This window comes from Camelus dromedarius, chromosome 31 (genome assembly GCF_036321535.1).
Source record: "Camelus dromedarius isolate mCamDro1 chromosome 31, mCamDro1.pat, whole genome shotgun sequence".
Taxonomy (NCBI): Eukaryota; Metazoa; Chordata; class Mammalia; order Artiodactyla; family Camelidae; genus Camelus; species Camelus dromedarius.
Genome location: NC_087466.1, coordinates 18,612,364 through 18,633,381, shown reverse-complemented (window position 1 = coordinate 18,633,381; position 21,018 = coordinate 18,612,364). Strand labels below are relative to the sequence as shown.

At 45.9% G+C, this 21,018-nt stretch overlaps 1 protein-coding gene across 1 annotated transcript in view; it reads right to left on the bottom strand.

The window, feature by feature from the left end:
• The window catches only part of TMEM120B (transmembrane protein 120B), a 40,088-nt gene extending 19,861 nt beyond the window's left edge, over window positions 1-20,227 (bottom strand). The window contains exons 1-3 of the mRNA XM_010995892.3: window positions 20,040-20,227; window positions 3,682-3,800; window positions 1,826-1,942 (exon numbers count right to left, since the gene is read on the bottom strand). Coding sequence (XP_010994194.1) covers window positions 1,826-1,942; window positions 3,682-3,800; window positions 20,040-20,108 — 305 coding nt within the window. The 5' untranslated portion in view covers window positions 20,109-20,227. The remainder of the gene's footprint in view (window positions 1-1,825; window positions 1,943-3,681; window positions 3,801-20,039) is intronic.
• Between the last annotated feature and the right edge of the window lie 791 nt (window positions 20,228-21,018).

Here is a 21,018-nt window from a genome sequence, read left to right as displayed (position 1 = left end):
AAGGTGCAAATGAAGGGTTATGAGAGCTCAGGGGAAGAAAGATTAATTCCACAGAGGGAGAGGGGTTTGGAAAGGCTTCACTGACGTATAGTAAGATTTGAACTGGGTTTTGAAGGATGAGTAGAAGTTTGAGAGGAGAAAAGGGACCCAAAAAAACCTTCTTTCTAGCTATAAGTAAATTCTAGGGGCATCTTCAGTCAGCTGTACCTGGAGTAGAAGTGTAGAAAAGCCATGCATTTAAAAAAATTTTTTCCTAGTGTCTTTTGTGTGTGTGGGGGGGGGGGGTGGTAACTAGGCTTTTTTAAAATTAATTAATTAATTTATTTATTTTAATGGAGGTACTGGGGGTTGAACCCAGGACCTTGTGCATGCTAAGCACATGCTCTACCACTGAGCTATACCCTCCCCTCAAAGCCATGCATTTTTCCCACCATATATATAGTCTCAATATATAGTGCCTGAAAAGGCACTACAATTTCCCTTCAGAGAATCGCTTTTTTCCCTAGGCCCTAGGGTAAGGCACATGACCCAGGCTCAGCCAGTTAAAGGGGTACAACCCTCTGATTGGGCGAATAATGATCACATGACACCATCTAGACCAATGAGAGTCCGTATTGGGACTTTCCCCAGAACTGCTAAAGAACAAAGAGGCTTTCTTTACTGGATTTGCTAAGCAGGTAGGATGCAAACGCAGAGCTGCTGGGGCCAACCTGTCGAGAAAGCCTGCCCAAGAATAAAACTCACCCACTCAGAAAAAGAAAGCTAAGTGAGAGACGCTGCCTAACATTTGAGCAGCAGGATCCAACCATACCTACAGCTGTACCTGGACTTTTTAGTTACATGAGCCAATAAATCTGCTATTTTTTTTTACTGAGTTATAGTCAGTTTACAATAAATCTGTTATTTTTAATTAAGCAAATTTGACTTGGGTTTTCTGTCATTTGTCATCCAAGGATTCCTGACTAATGTGAGAGGCACAGAGGACTAGAGAGATTGGAGCTGGGAAAGTGGATTTGAGTCACACTATAAAACAAGGTCATGCTATTTCATTATGTAGAAAATTATCACCATCCAACGCATGGAATTTTTAACCAAATACAGTAAAAAAGGATAAGACGAGAGGGTTGGCTCTGATAGGAGGCTCTGATTCAGTGCTAGGCCAAACCGAGAAAAGAGGTCAGAGTGAAGTGACAGGACATGCGTTTAGCAGTCCACGTCAGGTCATGATACAACACTGTCAGAATCTCTCTCTGGAACAGGGTGGCGGTGATGCCACTTGAGGAAGGAGATGGGACTTCTCTGAAGGAGGAAGATGGAAAGAACACAGGCTCTGGAGTCAGATGTCAGCCCAGGCTCGGCCACCTGCGCAAGAGACGCCCTAATGACTCTGGCCCTCGCAGACCGGGGACTCCTGGATCTGACGCACCCGGATGTTGAGGATGCAGTGAGTGATGTCAAGAGCGCACGATGCCGGGCACACAGCAGGCCCTGAATAAATGTTTGTCCTCTTGAGAGAGGATACCTTTCCCCTTGACCCCAGGTGGCACCAGGCATGTGGCAGATGCCGGGAACCAGCTCCTTCATCTGGTTCCTTGAAAAAGCCCTCCCAGGAATGTCACTACACGTGGTGGGGGCCGAGGTCCCTTCCTGGGTTTGTGGAGGAACACGTGAGGAAGCTTCTTTCTCTTTCCTGACCTTGTTTCCTCCTTTCCCCCTCAAATTCAAGCCCCAACAGGGAGGCAGGAGCCACATGGACCAGACGCTCCAGGCCTGAGCGTCTGCCCACAGCGCCGGCCGGGGGAGGGGGTAAGCTCCTGGCTCCTACCCGTTCCTCTTGGGCAGGTAGGCCTCCATGTCAAAGAAGACATTCTGCCGCTCCTTGATGCTGGCGCCCATCTGCTGAATGAGCTCTGCCTCCTCCCGACTGGCATGACGCTTGTACCTGTGGTCAGAGATGTGGGCACAGGAGAAACAGGGGCGTTACTCAGGCTGAAGGAAGAATCTGGAAGCTCTGGGCACAGCCCTCCCATCTTTCCATCTCAGTGCTTCTGGCAGCCTCAATTCTCCATCTGTATTCTCTGGGCTTGATGCTGGCCTCCTGCCAGCCTTATGACCTTGGGGATGTCCTTTAACCTCTGTCTTATTTTCCACTCCTCAAAACAGAGATGACATCGGTCCTACCTTGCAGACAATGGCATCTGAGGATTAAGTAAGCAAATGAAATGCAAAACATTTAGAACACCTGACACATAGTACAAGCTCAGTGGACATCTCTTGGCGATACTATCCTTCTTGCTGGTCTATAGGAACAACCTGGAGATTACTAACAGGACAGACAGGAAGGTGCTTTAAAAGTATGAGCAGTCAACCAATCAAGGTCTAGCTGTTATTCTTTGGTGATATTTAATCTCAAAACTAGAAAAACAAGTCATAGACGTTCTCAGAATCGCAGGGGTCCTTCGCGTAAGAACCCATCTTATGGGTCAACCTTCTAACCCAGTGGTTCTCAACTTGGGAAACTACACAATGTCTGGGAACATTCTGGTTGTCAAACGGGTGGAGGGCTCTACTGGCATCTAATGGGCGGAGGCCAGGGAGGCTGCTAAACATCCTACAAAGCACAGGACGGCCCTCAGCAGCAAAGAATTATCAGCAATGCCAAGGCTGATAAAAGACTCCTGAGTCCTGCCGTCGGTGACGTGTTTTTCCAAGGCAGGGTGATGTCATTACATGGACCATCCACACTATACCCTGTGACTAATGGGCCCCCATTTCCAAAATGGCCTGTCAAGGTTAGGGGTATAATCAGTAACCGTCCCAAAAATTGTCCATGAGGGAAGGGAAGAATTGACCAGGAGTCACAAACTCTGGAATGGAGGGCCAGCTAAGTGACCTGGGACAAGCCACTGAGAGCCTATCTCCCTGCCTCCTTAAGGGGTCACAGCATCCACTGGACCCCTTCACCTGCGGGGGATGAGAGCACTTCCCAAATCATGAAGACAAGGGGCGGGGAAGTGAACAGGTGACCCTGGCCTCAGGAACTGAAGGAAGCCATGAGCTCAAGCATATCCCCACCAGGAATGCTGGACTTCTGACCCCCTCACCAGAGCCCCTGGGGGGGTGAGCCCCCACACCCAGGAGAAGGGTACTTGCTATTTACCTGCCCAATAGGACTTCTCTTAACAACTTTCCTCTGGGGAACTACATCTTATCCTCTCTCCCCTCCCATATGGTTCAAGTAGGGCTGTCCTATCCCATAAACTGAGTATATGACCGAGAGTTGCCTAAAAAGAGGCTCAATGACTGGTTTGCAGATGGGCACGTAACCAATTCAGCCAATGAGGCTCCCACCCAGAACTTCTGCTGAAAGACGAGTTCTCATTCTGCTGGGCTGGCCAAGCCAGTAGGAAGAAAGGCTACAGGATAAAAGCCTGGCACTGCTGGTGGCCATCTCAGTGACCACCACAGCCTGAGAGTGACGCCAATCTTAAGGAAGGCAGATTTCAGAGGGAAAAAAAACAGATTCCTAAAAACACCCTTTGACCCCCCCCGGATCAAGTCATGCCTGAAGCTACTCTTGGTTTTTTTCCATCAAGATTTCCATTCTCTGCTCAAGCCAGTTTTGACTTGGGATTCTGTTCCTTAAAGCCAGGGGAGCCTTTCAGTTGCAGCCCCGCCTACCTCTGGAGCGTGTGCTTCAAGTCCTTCAGCCGTGACTTCTGCTTGTTGATGGAGCAGCTGCACAGCGTCTGGAGTGCCGTCAGCTCCTCCAGCTTCTGCCTGTAGATCCTGTGGGTTTCCTGAGGGATGGAGGGGCCCAGGCAGGGTATACAGGAGAACATAAAGGGGTCGTTTTTCACCGTGTGCTTGTGTCAGGGGATGTGACTACAGAAGTCACAGTTTGACAGTTCAGATGCTACAACTACAACTATTAAAGACGTGCCTTATAAAACTGGGACTGGCTCTGGGGAAGCCAGCACAGCACTTGTATAATAAGGACCTGCTGGGTCTTTTCCTGCACAGGGGCCATCCCTCCTGATGGGAACAACCACCAAATATGCCCCTGAGGAGTCAGCCCCCTCTTGTCAATTCCTAGTCCAGATGGTTTGAAGAGAGCTAACAGTCCCCATGCCAAGAGTGATCATGTGATTCAGGCTTGGCCAATCAGTATCCTCGAATCCCCTGGCAACTAACTGGTTCAGAGGCAGGCACATGGCTCAAACTGGGCAAATGAGAGTCAACCCTGGGACTTTACCTAAAAGTGTTGGTTTAGAGATACCCCTTTCTCCTGGGTTTGCTCATCTGATAGAAGGTACACCTGGGGCTGCTGAGTGGCGAGAGCCTGCCTAAGAATGAAGCCAAATAGGAAAACAGAGTTGAGACATGGCAGGAGACAGAATTCTCACAGCATCATTTCAGCCCTTGGATCTACCAGATCTGAGTGTCATGCTATCTAATACTCTTGGTTCTGTGAGTCAATAAATTCCTTTTCACTTAGTCCAGTTTGAGCTGGGTTTCTGATCCTAGCAATGAAGAGAGTTCTTGCTATGTCAACTAAGAAAAGGACATACCTCTTTCCTTGAAGCCAGCCCTCCCCATCCCAGGCACAGTCACCCCGATAAACTCAGTGTCTTATTCCTGGAAATAACCACTCAGGGCCACAAGGCCAGAGGAAATATGAGAGACTTCACCCCAAAGCAGGGGGAGTGGAACACAGTGACTTCTCCACATTGTTGCCACAGCACACCTCCCCCAAAATAACACCATACGCAGGAAAACAGCCAGTTTCCTCTAGAGTTCTGATGACCTAAGACAAACACCAACAATTTAGAGAAAACAATGGAGGGGACAGGGACCATAAAATTAAAAACAATAATACAATGAACATATTTAAAGTGGCGATTTCCTTGGGTGCTAGAGAAATGCACTTATCAGAAGGAGAGAAAACGGGGGGATGGTCAAACAGTGAGGCCAGAGCCTAAACTCTCATGTCTGCCAAGAGGGTTCCTAGATACGAAGGTTAAGCCAGAAAATAAGAAATAGTGAAGGCCATGAAGTGAATAAATGACAGTTGGGAGCAACAAGGAAGAATGTTGTGAGCAAGTCTCCCTTGGCCCCCAGGTGAGAGGACTCGGTCCCCTGGATTTACAGAGTTTCCTCACTCCTTCCTGGACCCCCAGAGAGGAAAATCATGTCTCTTTTTAAATTTAACTTTCAATTTTTAGGTAATTTCAAACTTCAAAAGACTCGTAAGAGGACAAAGAACTCCCTCATACTTTTCACCCAGATTCACCGCCGTCAACCTTGTGACATATTTGCTTTATCCCCCACGTAGGTGTGTGTGTGCGTGTGCGTGTGTGTGTGCTCTTTTTCTATAACAGGCCATCAGTAAACTAAGCCCACTGGCCAAATCTGGGCAACTGATTTTGCATGGGCAGTGAGCTAGAAATGACTTTTGCCTGGTTGAAGAAAATCAAAAGAAGGCTATTTCATGACATGTGAAAAGCACATGAAATTGAAACTTCAGTACCCATAAATAAATTTGATTGGAGCACAGCCATGCCCGTTCACAGATACACTGTCTGCGGCTGCTCTGTCGCTGCAACAGCAGAGCGAGTGGTTGTGACAGAGACCGCGTGGCCTGGAAAGCCCAGAATGCTCACTACTTGGCCTTTTTTGCCAAAAGAGTTTGCCGCCTCCTGTTCTAAGCCTTATGGAAGTTCCTGGTAGACCACAGGCTCCTAAACACTTCAGTGGCGTATTTCCTAAGGACGTGACATTCCCTTGTATCTCCAATTATCAAATACAGAAAATGTAACTTTGATACAATACAATATGATGACTTCAAACAACATCCAAATTCAAATTGGGATGGTGACTATCTCTTGATGGCAATTTCCCCCCAGACCATGGACCCAGTTGGATGTCATGCCTTGTATGACTGCAGCCTGGACCAGCGCCCCAACTTCTGTCTTTCATGACAGCAGTATTTTTTAAAGAGTTCCGTCCAGTTGTTCTGGAGAATGTCGCTCTATCTAGGTTTGTCTGATATTTCCTCATGACTGAGTTTTGGTTATGCATTTGGGACAGAGATGCCACTAAAGCGACACTGTGTCCTCAGCGTCCCCATCAGAAGGGACATGGTGTCTGTGGTGTGAACTTTGACTGCTTGGGAGAGGCGGTGTCCACCTGCTTTCTCCACTGCACAGTGACCAGCTTTCCACCTGTAATTAATAAGTAATCTGTACAGAGGAGGCTGCCTTTTAACCACTTTTGACTTCTTCAGTGCCAAAGCAGCCCTCTATGTTCAACCAATCAAGGAAACCCCCCAGAATTGGATGAGGAGGATGGGGGCAGAGAGACCCCAACCACTTTGAGAAGGTGAGGCCTTTGGACTGAGAGGCCCCTGCAACACCAGCTGGGGCTTCTGGAAGGTAAAAGGCCACGCCCCCTCCTGCACTCTTTGGTGCTGGGTCCCACCACGGCAAGATAAGACCAAGACTCCAACATTAACGGCAAGATGCTCCCCAGGCCCTCTTCAGTTTGAATTAATGTTTAATTTCACAAGTAAACATGAAGACATTATCCTCATTAAAAATTAAAATACTGCAGCTATGACCAGAGTCAGCTTTGAATACACCCCTATCCTGTGTTCTCCCCTTTCTCCAGAAGTAGCCACCGTTACCAGTTCCTTCCAGACCTTTTCCTATGTGTTCTTCCAGACTGTATTCTCTGTATCTATGTATTTCTAAATTCCACACAGACCTATTTCTATATACACACACACATAAACTATATATACATATATGTGAAAAATACACACTGTTGCAAACATTAATTGTCCCTAAGACTTATTCTCCTTTGCTTCATTTTAATAACAGGACCCCACTGGGTGGTAGCTGGGCACATGGCTGTCCAGCTAGACATTTCCCAGCCTCCCCTGCAGCTAGGTGTCACAGTATGACCCAGAGTTAGCCAATGGGACGCAACAGAAGTGACATAAGTTCTGAACTACATTTTTATAAGGAACTGCTTGCCCTCCTCTCTCTCTTTCCCCGGCTGGCATATGGCAACAATGGGTCCAGTTACCTTGAAACCAGAGATGGAAGCCACATGATGCAAATGACAAAGCCCACTGTGTCCTCCTCGGCCAAACCAACCTGGATCCTGGGTGACCTCATGTAACAGAGCTTCCCACCTATGATTGTTTTAATACAACATCACCCATCCTTTAGCACTCCTCACATAGAGAAGCTGGGCCTCTGTTTCCCTCCCCTTAAATACAAGTAGGCTTGTGGCTGGTTTGACCAATAAAGTATGTCAGAAGTACCAAAGAAACAAACAGCCTGATTAAAAAATGGGCAGAAGACCTGAATAGACATTTTTCCAAAGAACCCATACAAATGGCAACAGGTGCATGAAAAGCTGCTCAACATCAGTAATCATCAGAGAAATGTAAACCAAAACCAGTTGGATATCACCTCATACCTGTCAGAATGGCTGTCATCAAAAAGACCACAAATAACAAATGTAGGGGAGGATGTGGAGAAAAGGGAACCCTCATACACTGTTAGTGGGAATGTAAATTGGTGCAGCCACTGTGGAAAATAGTATGGAGGTTCCTCAAAAAACTAAAAATAGAACTATATATGACCCAGTAATTCCACACCTGGGTATATATCCAAAGACAACAAAAACACTAATTCAAAAAGATAAATGCACCCCAATGTTCATAGCAGCATTATTTACAATAACCAAGTATGGAAGCAACTTAACTGTCCATCAACAGGTAAATGATTAAGAAATGTGGTGTGTGTGTGTGTATATGTATAAATATATATATATATACCACATACATATATACACACACACACATACAGTGGAATACTACTCAGCCATAAAAAAGAATTAAATTTTGTCGTTTGCAACAACATAGATTGACCTGGAGGGTATTCTGCTTAGTGAAATAAGTCAGACAAAGACAAATACTATATGATATCACCTATATGTGAAATCTAAAAAATTAAACAAACTAGTGAATATAACAAAAAGAAAGAGACTCACAGATACAGAGAACAAACTAGTTGTTACCAGTGCAGAGAGGGAAGAAAGGAGGGGCAAAACAGGGGTAGGGGATTAAGAGGAACAAACTACTGTGCAAGGATACATAGTACAGCACAGGGAATATAGCCAATATTTTATAGTAACTATAAACAGACTATAACCTTTAAAAATTGTGAATCACTATATTATACACCTGAAACTTATGTAACATCGTAAGCCAATTATATCTCAGGTTTTAAAAAACAGCAGAATTGACACTATACAATTTCCAAGAAAAAAATCACAGAAGGCCATGCGACTTCCGCCTTATTTGCTGGAACACTGGCTCTTGGAACAAAAAGATCAACTACCCTGAGGCCACCATGCTGTATGGAAACCCTAACCACATAGAGAAGTCACATGGAGGCAGTCTGATCAATACCCCAACTAAGACAAACCCTCCTGTCATTTTAGCTCCCGCCCCAGACGTGAGGGTCAAGAAATCTCCAGATGATTCCAGCCCCAGCCATGTTATTTACTCCCAGCCATTCAAGTCTTCCTAACTAAGGCTTCTGACCTCACAGAACACAGTCAAGCCATCCCCACTATGCTCTGTCTAAACTCCTGATCCCTAGAATCCGTGAGCAAAATGCAGCTATTGTTGTTTCATGCAACAGCAGATACCTGGACCACCACCCACCCTGGACCGCACCTCCCTCTGAACTGTTATGTGTGAAAGAAAGAGGCTACCTCATTTAAGTCTTTTTACTGGGTGAACTTCTAGGTACAGCAGCATAGTGTGTATCCTAAAGTACACACTTGATTTTTTTAAATATATTAACAGTATCAGAATATAGATATGGTTCCACAACTTTCTTTTCTCACTCAACAACATGTCTTGAAGAGCTTGCCAGCCAAATCTGGGCAACTGATTTTGCACGGGCAGTGAGCTAGGAAAGACTTTTGCCTGACATAAAAATATACAGACGTACTTCGTTCTTAGTGCTGTGCAGTATTTCATGGTATGGACACGTGACAGTTTATTTAGCCTTTTTCCTGTCACTGGATATTTAGGTTGTTTCCAGTCTCTGAGGATAACTAACAAAGCAACGCTGAATGTTATCCTTGCACTGCCTCCCTGGGCACACATGCAAGCATCTCTCTGTGGAAGAAAAGTGGAATTGCTGGGTCAGAGCGTTCAGGCTTGTTTTCAGTTTTAACAGATCTTGACAAACTGTTTGCAGAGTGGCTGTACCAATTTACACTCCCATCCACAGCACAGGGCAGCTGCCCACACCTCACCAATGCTCAATGCCCATTGACTTTCTTATAGGCACTTTCCTAACACTCTACAGGTGATATTTTCTGCCCAGTTCTAAGGCATCAGACTGAAGAGAAAGGGGAAGTCCATGGGCTTTTCCATAATTTTGTCCCCTGGGATACAGAGTCATTCCTGTTCCCTGAGAGTTCTCTGTCTCTCTGCCACTGGCTAGAGCCACTTCCCAGGGAAGATCCGATACAGGAGAAAACATATCCGGTCCACCCTCGGCTCCAGGCTCAGGATTTGCCAGCCATGAGGGAACGTGCGTTGGGGGATTCGGAAACAAAACCCTTAGTGTGATGCGCTCTCCATCCCCAGGGCATTTCTTGCCCACGCCCAGTCTCTGCTGATTCCACCTCGTGCCAGTCGGACAAGCAGCAGGAAAAGTTATCAACTCATTTCTTGGATCCTAACTTTTTTCCAGACCGCTGTCTCTCTCTCTTTTTTCAACTGTGGTCAAATATATATAACATATAATTTACCATGTTAATCATTAAAATTTTTTAAAATTTCTGAGAGTAATAAAATACACATAAAATTTACCATCTTAATCATTTCAAGTGTACAATTCACTGGCATCAAATATGTTCACCTCTTGGGAGGGTGGAGGGATAAATTAGGAGTTTGGGATTTGCAGATACTAACAACCATATGTAAAATACATAAACCACAAGATCCTACTGTACAGCACAGGGAGCTATATTCAATATCTTATAATAGCCTATAATGAAAATAGTATGAAAGGAATATATATGTATAACTGAATCACTACACTGTACACCAGAAATTAACAGAACATTGTAAACCGACTATATATACTTCAGTTAAAAAAATGTATGTTCACATCATTGTGTAACCATCACCACCATCCATCTCCAGAATTTTTTCATCATCCCAACCGAAAACAATAACTCAATTTCTTGTTTCTCCCAGCCCTTGGCAACCACCACTCTAGTTTCTATTTCTGTGAATTTGACTTCTCTAGGTACCTAATATAAGTTGAATCATACAGGATTTACATTTTTGTGTCTGGCCTGTTAAGACATTGCATAATGTCTTCAAGGTCCATCTACACTGCAGCACGTATCAGAGTTCCCTCCCTTTTTCAGGCTGAACAATATCCTACTGTATGTGTATGTGTGTACCACATTTATCCACTCACCTGTCCATGAACACCTGGGCTGCTTCCACCTTTTGGATATTGTGAATAATGTTACTATGAACAGGGGTGTATAAGTATTTGTTCAAGTCCCTGCTTTTAATTCTTTTGGGTATATATCCAGAAGTGGAATTTCTGGATCATACAGTAATCCATGTTTAATTGTTTTGTTTGTTTTTTTTTTAACGGAGCTGCCATACCATTTTCCACTGAGGTTGCACTATTTTGCAACAGCTCTCCCTCTTTGTTTGTTTGTTTTTATTGAGGTATAGTTAGTATGTGTCAATTTCTGGTGTACAGCATAATGTCAGTCATACATGAACATACATATATTCATTTTCATATTCTTTTTCACCATAAGTTACTACAAGATACTGACTATAGTTCCCTGGCTATACAGTATGAACTTGTTTATCTGTTTTATATATATTAGTATCTGCCAATCTCGAACTCCCAATTTATCCCTTCCCATCCTCTTCTCCCCTGGTAACTAAAGTTTGTTTTCTATGTCTGTGAGTCTATTTTTGTTTTGTAAATAAGTTCGTTTGTCTTTTTTTTTAGATTCCACATATAAGTGATATCATGTAGTATTTTTCTTTCTCTTTCTGGCTTACTTCACTTAGAAAGACGATCTCTAGGTCCATCCATGTTGTGCAACAGCTGTCTCTTGATGCTCTCTGTCCATGGCGGGGTTCTGGGAGGTGGGGGGATACAATTCCTGTCTTCTCTCGGAGTCCCCGGCTACCCTCTGCACACGAGGATGTCTCCAGCAGACCCTCCACTGGACCTGTGCTTTGAGATGCTTTCTTCCAGGAACAGGATGAGCCACACTGAAGCAATTCAATCCTGCCTTCATCCATTCAGCCTTGGCCCTGTGGCGTCGAATGGAACTAGCTGCCAGATGGAAGCCTTCTGTTGTTTTTGCCAGCCAGGCAGCTATTTCCTCTCTAGTTAGTGCCCCTATAGTTTCTTTGGAGATCCATACCTCCCCGACCCTCAGTCCATGAGATCTGGTTAGGAGTAGCGGGGCTGACCCTGCCCCAGGTTCCAGGGCAAATGACCCAGCTATAGGCAACCAGCCTGATCCGGCAGGTTGATTCAGGGACAAGCATTCAAAACCAATGAAACCCAGCTGTGGGGCTATTATCAGAACTGTTGGGGGTTAAAAAAAAAAAAAAGGAAACTCTTTTTCCACTGGTTTTGAAGGTAGCAGGATATGAGCTCAGAGCTAATGGGGCTGCCCTGCCCGGGAACAAACCTAACTGAGAGGAAACAGGACGGAGGTAAATGAAGCCCTGATGGTTTCATTTGAGTCCCTGGATCAGCTTATACCAGAAGGTGGTACAGCTCTGACTTCCCAATTAATCTAAGCAAACAAATGCTGTTTTATTTTGCTTGGCTTTGCCGGTATGGGTTGAATGTCTTCACTGAAGAGGCAGGTGGCAGAATCTAGATTAATTTGCCAAAAAAATAGAACTTTCCTTCTGGGCAGAGTTAACCACAATAGGTAAGAAGAGAAGCCATAAATCTTGGACTCGTTATTACCAAGCACTTGCCCTGGGCACTGTCATCTTAAAGATGCCAAAAATAAGGACTTGGTTGGAGCCTGGTTGAATAAATCCTTCATCAAGCTAGTAACTAAATAGGCACCTAAAACTGTATATCTCTGAGCAACTATACTGGTGTTTTTCTACGAAACCAAGAACCTAAACCATTATTTTTTTGAGTAACTTTATTGAGGTATAATTTACATATCATAAAATTCTCATTTTAAGGACACAGTTCAGTGATTTTTATACATTTACAAAGTTGCACAACTATCACCACATTCCGTTCTAGAACATTCCATCACCCAGTAAGATCCCTAGTGTCTATCAGCACTGACTCCCAGCTCTCCCCTCCTCCCAGCTCCTGGCAACCACTAATCCACCTTCTGTCCCTATAGGTTTGTCTTTGCTAGATATTCCATATAAATGGAATCCTACAATATATGTGGTTCTGTGTCTGGCTTCTTTCATGTAGCATATGTTTTGAGGTGTATTTATGTTGTAGCACGTATTAGTATTTTTGTATTGCTACTCAGCATTTATACCACATTTGGTTTATTCATTCACTAGTTGTTGGACATTTGGGTTATTTCCACTTTTGAGCTACTATGAATAATGCTGCCAAGAGCATTCATGTACAAGTTTTTGTGCAGATATATATTTTCCTTTTTCTTGGATAGATATCTAAAAATGGAACTGCTGGTCGTATGGCAAATGTATGTTTAACTTTCAAAGAAAATGCCAAAATGCCGAGCCACTATTTTTATTTCTAAACTTGGCAGTCATAGATGGGAGCACGGGAGACAACTCACCAAAGACTGAGAGTCGGGTCTCTGCCTACTATGCAGGGAGCGCCAGCTTATTAAACATGACTGACTCCCACTTCAAGTTGCTACCTCCAAAATAACCCAGAGTGCTGGGGGCACCAGAGCAGACAAGCAGCTGGGGAAGAAAGGACGCTATTCTGCTGCACAAAGCAAGTCCCAACCCCCTAACTGTCTAGTTCAAGACCAAGCAAAGAAAAGAGACACACTTGATAAAATATCTAAAGACAGAGCTTTAGGTGGAGAGAAAAAAGAGGATAATTATGTGGCAAACACTGCCAGTCAAGAATCAAGTGCTAACTATATAAATGTAATCCAAATCTCAAAGAGATAAAATGCTAGCATCACACACTGATCAGGTCTTCAGTAAATGATATTTGCACGGTCATAATCACAGAAATGACCGAAGGTGAGCTTATATTTTTCTAATAAGCCTTTTGGAACTGTTAGGTTACTTTTTGGTCTCCTGCTCATTTTATTATGAAATACTTCAGGCATATTGGAAAAGACAGAAAGTCATATAATTAATAGAAAATAAACATATCGTTAACACCCACATTCTCAGTCTCAGCTTAACACATAATACTGCAGAGCTGAAAGCCCATACATATTCCCTCTAGGTGGTATTCCCATCCTCTCCCTCCAAAGAGGGGAACCCTTTGCTGTTTATGTTGGCCCCCAGCCCACCCCGATCACCTCTGTCTTTCCCTGTGCCCTGGCAAGCTGACCCCTATGAACTGCATCTCCTGGGCTCCCATGCCCTGCCTCCTACTTGGGTTTAGCCAGTGGGATGCCCGGACAGAAGACTGGGGGGCGAGAGGAGAGAGAGAGGCTGGGGTATTTGTTCCTCCTGCCTCCTCCCTGCTTTGCTGTAGCCTTCGACCACTGCAGCTCCTGTCCTGAAGCTGTCCCTTCATGGTTAGGACTGTTTCCAGCTCCAGGGGCCTTACCTTTAAACTGCCACACCTCTGTAAAAAGCGCCTTCTTTAATCTCTTTTCAGTGAGACCCATGTGGAAGAGTCATTTGCGTAACGCTAGGGCTCTGCCCAAATCTCCACTACACTGAATCTGGCCTCAAGCACTCCCTTGCAAGTCTTTACATTTGTATTACAAAGATACATAGAATAAGCAAAACACAGTGTTGTTTCGAATGCTTTTAAGTTTACTATACATGTCATACTCTATATACCTCTAGCAACTTTTCACTTAATGTTGCTTTTCTTTTTAAAACATTTATACATGTTGATACATGTAGCTCTAGTTTATATGTTCTGCTCTTCGTACCCTGCCCTACGAATCATCAGTAGAATCATCCATTCTGATGCACATTTAGGTTTCCAGTTTTCAGCTGTTATAGAATTCTTATATCTGTCTCCTATTTGAATTTGCAAGTATGTGGATATGTATTACTTATAAAAACGTAGAATAGGTCAGAGAGAGAGACAGGCAGACAGACACTAACACTGGCTCTGTGAGCTGGGATGCCCATAGCTTCCTTCCTACATGCCTAATTACCATCCTTTTACACCGCGTACAGAAGACACAAACAAGCGAGTTTCCATTGGAGGGTCTGGAGATCTGCTGCCTCTCCTGTCCTCTGAGGCCCCACAATCTGCCCCAGTGGGAAAATGAGGTTAATGACTCAGGTCCCAGCACGGCTGTGAAACATCTGGAGATGCCCTCTTAACACAACTTGGCTGACACAACTCCTGAATCAACATTTAGTGCAAGAATTATTGGCAATGGAAGCAAGTGGCATTTTCAGACAGAGCTCTGGCCTAGGAGCACTGCAAGTTGGTGCGCAACACAGTACACTGCAACAGAGCCATGGCCACCACCGAAATGTAGTGACTTATAGCTGTGGCTGGTGGTAAGTTTTCAAGTGATTGCATTTACACAGTTCCCTTTCCAAGGAACCAACTTTCAATAAAGATTCCTGAATGTCCAGTATACTTAACTAAGACTCACTGCCATGGAAATACTACTAAGGATGGCAAGTTGAGTTGATCTAAACTGTATCAATTCTATATTGGGAAAGATTCTGAGTCATGTGCAGGATTGATTAGTAATGTCTGTTATCGGAGCAGTAAATGGGAGTATTAGCATGTGTGTCAGGCATCTGGGAGGCAGCATAACGTAATGGCTAAGTGATTAGGCTGTAGAGTCAGACAGACTTTATATCCAGAGTCTGCCACTTCTTAGTTTTCTTAGCTGAGAAAGAGCTAGGGGATGAGATATATGTAACAAGCCAGTACTGGTTTTTTTAAATCAGCTTTACTCAGGGATAATTTACATATCCATCCACCAATTTTCAGGTGAACAATTGAATGACTTTTGGCAAATATATAGAGTTGTGTAATCACCACTACAATCAGGACATAAACCAAAGGTTCCCAAACTCGTAGGTTCACTGCACCCTTAGTGTCCCAATAAACTTTGCAGAGTCCTTAGTCCAAATAATTGAGAAGTATTTATGTCCTAATAACTTAGTAGTCGTTTGGGAAAAAATAATACACAGAAGTTGGCAAAAGTATTTTTATTTCATTCTGAAGTAAGCGAAATTATCTACTGATGTGAGTGCCTGTCAGGCCCTGCACAAATCCTCAAACCTTTGGATTAGACTGGACCCTGCCAGCCCCATTTCTTGTCCCAAACCAATTTTCACTTAGTTCTTCATTTTAATCAGAGACCACCAAAAATCCAACTTCACAAAGATATGACATCATTAAAAAGAACATAGCATAACCTAATGTACAGCTGTGAACTCCTCCAAGTTAGTAGTTTAAGGGGTGTGTGACAGATGTCATTGTGTTTCCCTTGAAAATTTAAATTATCCCCCAGTGCTCCCATGAGCTTGCTGCAGCTCCTTGGAGGTGCCTTAAAACAGTTTCAGAATCACAGACATAGACTGCTTCTATTACCCCAAAAAAGATGCCTGTCTAGCATCCTTCCCTGTTTTTTTTATTTTATTTTATTTTATTTTATTTTATTTTATTTTACTACCAGTATTTTGATTTTTCCTTCATGGGACCACTCCTCCCCAACTCTTATTTCATGTGATTTGAGCAGCACTGAACCAAGTCCTGGGCTCCAGGAGTAGACATGTAACCGTAACCCAGCCACTCAGTGCCACAGGGTCTGGTTAAATAAGGGATAATCACATGACCCAAGTCAGGTCAATAAGAGCTGGCCCTGGGACTCCTGCTAGAATTACAGGGAAAAAGATGTTGTGTTTCTGAGGTTTGATAGGCTGGCAGATGTCAGCCTGGGGCTGCCAATGGTCATCTTTGCCACAATGTGGGAGAGACTGCTTGAGAATGAAGCTGACAGAGGAGATAGAGACACACATACAGAGAGACATCACTGGAACACCTGGATCCAGACTTGCCTGAAGCCATTTGCCACTGGACTTCCCAATATATGAGCCAATTAACTGGGGTTTTTTTTGGTGGGGAGAGCTTAAAGCTGGCTGAATTGGGTTTCTGCTACTTGCAACTAAGAATCCTGACTAGCGTATCATGTTAAAACACTACAAGTGAAATGAGACTCCACAGGTCCAAAAGTTTCCTTCTAGAGCAAAGGGTCTCAGGATACTTTTGGAGCCCACTGTGTTAGGAACTCCAAAAGTACCTTATGGAGACAGCAGGCCTGGGTACGAATTCTGCCTCCACAGCTTTCAAGTTACTTAATATCTTAGTCTTAGTCTCCTTATCAATAAAGCCAAGATGTCATTTAAATTCAATGGAATAATCCATGTATCATACAGTCAGCTCTTACTGTTGCTACTATTATTGTTGGCCTTTGTTTTGTAGATAAAGAAACTCAAGCTCAGAGAGGCTCTTTGCTAAAGGTCACGTGCCAGATAGCAGCAGAGCTCAGGCTTGGACCCAGGAATCCTGACTCCCTGTCCAGAGTTTTTTCTGCACAGCCCACTTCTAAGGAAAGAGGCCCATAAAGCAATGCAAGATGGAAGAGAAACAGACGAGTACACCGGGCACAGACCTGCCTTGGGTGGTGGTTAGGAGTACAGACTCTGACGTTCAACAGCCTGGATTTGACTCCTGACTCCAGTACTTATAAGCCATGTGGCTTGGGGTATATTTTTCACTCTGTAAGATAGGCATAACGAGATCTGTTTCATAGGGTTTTAGTAAAATAATACTGCTCTACCTGCTTCCACCCTGTCCTCCTCGTGTCTATTCTATACACGGTAGCCAGAGGGACACCCATTTCGTTGGTAATAAAAGCTCCCCACCCCAAAAAAAGGCCAAAAATCTTTGCAATGGCCTACCAGGCCCCTAATTTCTGTGAGGTCAGGGTTAGGGAGAGGCCTCTTAGGGCCACCTCCTTCCTGGGTGCAGAGGGACAGGGTCAGGTTTCCAGAGATGCAAGACAGGAAACGCTCATTAAATCACCTGTCACCATGTCTGTAAGTGACCTTCTGTGGTTATACCACAGGCCACAAGGCCAAAGATGCGCTGTCTCAGATTGACGCTCAATTCACCCGCATGACTGAAACCCCAACTAGCCAAAACCAAAGTCCTCACGGAGACTTGACCTTGCCTCTGAGTCCAGGGAGGCCCTGGCAGATGCAAATCCCAGTCAAAAGAAAATGGATCCTTTCCTCTAGAAAGTCCCAGAGATTATGGACGTTTTAGGGGTGGGGAGGAATTCCAAAGGCCTTTCAAAATCTCTACGGTCTAAAATCAAGTTTGTCCTTTTCTCCCTTGATTGGAAAAAGGGAAGGAGAGGTAAAACAGAGACATTATACATCATCCCAAGAAAGACAGGTCAGAGAGGTATGAATGTGAAAGCCACAAATCCCAGATTCTGAAGCAGATATAGGAAAATTAAGATAGACTGGGATTTTCTGGTGAGGAAAAAAAGACCCTTTCTGCTGTTAACCTTTCGAGTTCCAGTCTGCCCACCTGCCTACATGTTGTGACCTCCTTGCTCCCCAACAAATGTCTTATATCTGAAAGTCTGCCCAACACATACATAATAACAATGTACACCCTCCTTATTATATGCATATTCCAGAGACTTTCATCTCAGGAGTTCAGAGCTCTCATATTTATTATGGGAGTTAGGGGGCTGAGAAGAGAGAGAGGAACCTCCCAACACAATGACATCTGAACTAAACATTCAGAGAACTCAGTTCTAGTCTCAACCTTACCACCACATAGCTGAGTGACCCCAGGTCAGTCAATTAATATTCCTAAGCTTCCATTTCCTCATCCATGAATTGAAGATGTAGATAGTGGTTCTGTCTATGAGCTTGACCCCCAGGGGACTCTGTGGCCTTCCACCTACCACTGGCCTTTGACCCAGCAGCTGCCCACCAAAGCCTGAGGTCAGCAAGATCCCTGTTCTCCAGAGTCGAACCCAGTCTATTCCAGCTCCTCCACTGCTGAAGGACTGAGCAGCCAACATCACGGTTTCTACCTGATCAGCCTTTGTATAACCCTTGCTGTGCACCAGGGGACAAAACCCAGGATTAATTCCCAATTCCTCTCTGTCCCTCACACACCTGAGCTCCAGAGACACCAAGTAGGAACATGACAACAAATCAAACATCTCCTTTGTAACCTCTACCTGCCAAGACCAGCTATCTAATTGCTGTTAATTTCATTAATTGCATAGCTCTGAAGTGTTAAGACTCCTCCTTCTAGTGTAAGGCAGGGCAAGGGGAAGGAATTATGAACTAAAGCCCCACACAGCAAAACTCTTCTCCTACTCCTGACCCTAATACCCTCCATGGCTCCACAGCTGGACATGACCCGAGAGTCCAGCAGGGCTAAGGGTTAAGAAGCGGCTGAGTCTTCTCCATGGATGTGGAGCCAGAAGGGTCCTGGGAACTGGGTGGGACATTAGCCGTGGACCTGAAGTAAAGGGCACCAACCCATCACGCTGGACAGGCCAAGAAAGTATCCTTCGGTATTTACTCTCTGCTCATACCAAAAACAGCACCTCCCCCCTGCTCAGTCTCTCCAGAACCCCGTCTCTATTCACTGGGATGCACTGTCTCATGTCCAGAAAGACCCATCACAGACACCCTTGGCAAGCTCCCCTTCCCTTCTCTGGACACTGCAAGAGGCCAACCGACTGCAGACAAGAGCTACATGGACAGGAAAAACGTCATGGCTCCAGGCGATAAGAATGGGCTGGGGGTGCTCCATGTGATTTCAGGCAAACAGAGCCCAACTCCAGGGAAAACAAACACTATCCCAGAACTAGAGAGGGAACAGCTCCAGCTCCAAAAATGGCCCAGGTGTTCCTCCTGGCCAACCCTAAGGTTTCCTAGGGTGTCTCTAGTCACCAGAGTAGGTAGCTGAGGGCTCTGCGAACCTTCTATCACGAACAACTCCTGCCAGGACTCTGCGGCGGCAATGCCATTCTTTCAAAGGGCCTCTCTTACACCCGCCCTCACCCCACCCCGTGTCGGGCTCTGGGCCAAACGGGTGAGGGCTGGGAGCAGCCTCTATCACTGAGGGAGGCAACCCAGCTGTCAGAAGTGACAGATGTCATCCACAACGCCAGACTCAGCCTGCAGCAGCGTCAGACAGGCGGGCACAGACACAGGAGCCCCAAAGATTGAGAACAGGGGTCCCTAATCCCTAAGCCAAGCCTACGGGCTCTGGGAGAACGGCTTCCAAGCACATCTCCCAAAATGAAGCTGCAGAGGAGAGGGCTGCCCCGCCAGAGTAAAGGGGGAGTTGAGCTGCCAAAAGCTGGCGGGGGGCGGGGGGGTTAGGGGAGACCCCTGAGGAGATGGGGGCTGGGCTTACTCTTTTAGTCCTCCCAGTAACCTACCTGTCCCCTCAGGCCTCCCCAACATGGACACGCCTGATACTTTCCCTCAGAGAGTACAGACCAACTTTCTGCAGCGAAGGAGGTGAGCGAAGCCAAGAGCCGGTGCGAGGGCGGGGAAATGGGGGGCTTCGATCCGGCGCCCCAAGTGGATGAAGAACTAAAGTACTGGGAGATGGGAGGGGGCTGGCGCACGCGGACCACCAGCCCCCAGGGCCTAGCCAGGGACACGCTCTGGGCCCTGATGGTTCCCACCGCCCGGGCTGGGGAAGCAGGAAGGGGAATACACTACACGCCAGGTAGCAGAGTTTCGGGACCAAGTGGCCCGGTCTTACCTGTAGTTCCTGAAATTCTCCCTCCAGCTCGTGCCACTCGCGCTCGCAGCGCTCCAGCTGGCCGGACATGGTGCAGTGGTGCGAGGCGGCGGCGGCTCCCGCAGCGTGGCGCGGCGGGCCACCAGCACCCCACGCCACTCAGCTAGCCGGCCGCCTTCCGAGGCACCAGCTGTTCCTGCGCAGCGGGAGCCACGCGCGCACCTGACGTCACAGCCCCCGCCCCAGTGCCCGCCCCACCCCCCTCTCCCGGAGGCAGGTCCCGCGCATGCGCACGCGCCTCCCTGGCTCCGCCCCCGCGCGCGGCGCGGCGTGCTGGCGGGGGGTTTACTGCAGCTTTGCAGGAGTTGGCCGGGGCCGTTGCTGCCCTCTTGGGAATGCTTCTGCGCTTCCAGACTCTCTCTTACCTAGTTGGGATGGGGAACTTGTCCGCAAGCCGCCTTTATAGAGCTTATTTAATTAGATTGTGTGTGTTCGGGGTGTCTGGGGTCGGGAGGAAGAAAGGCGATTGGAGGGAGGTGAAAGCTCATCACCCCTTGGCATTGCCCGACCTGAGCCAAAGCCAGCCGACGGCCTGGAATGCTAGAACTGACATTGACCATCCAGCAAGGTCGCCTGGCAGGGCGGGGAAGTACAGAGAGGGCCCTTTCATCTTACATTGTCATTATTTACTGCAACTAATACATTCTAGATCCTGCCCTCCAAGACCCTGGGTGACTCTCTTGACAGCTGTTTCTGTCGCTCAATGACACAATGACCTCAATGCTAATTGAATCCAAATTCCCTCCCCTACCTTGCACGATTCTGCAAGATCTTATCCCTGCCTAGCTTTCCAGACACATCTCCGGTCTCACACCCTGGATCAGTACTCTCCAGCCACAGGTTTTATTCTTCCTGCTCTTGCATGGACCATTCTTCCTTCTAAGTCTTCATATGGTTGCCTTTTACTCATCATTCTCGCCTTAATTCAAATGACACCTGT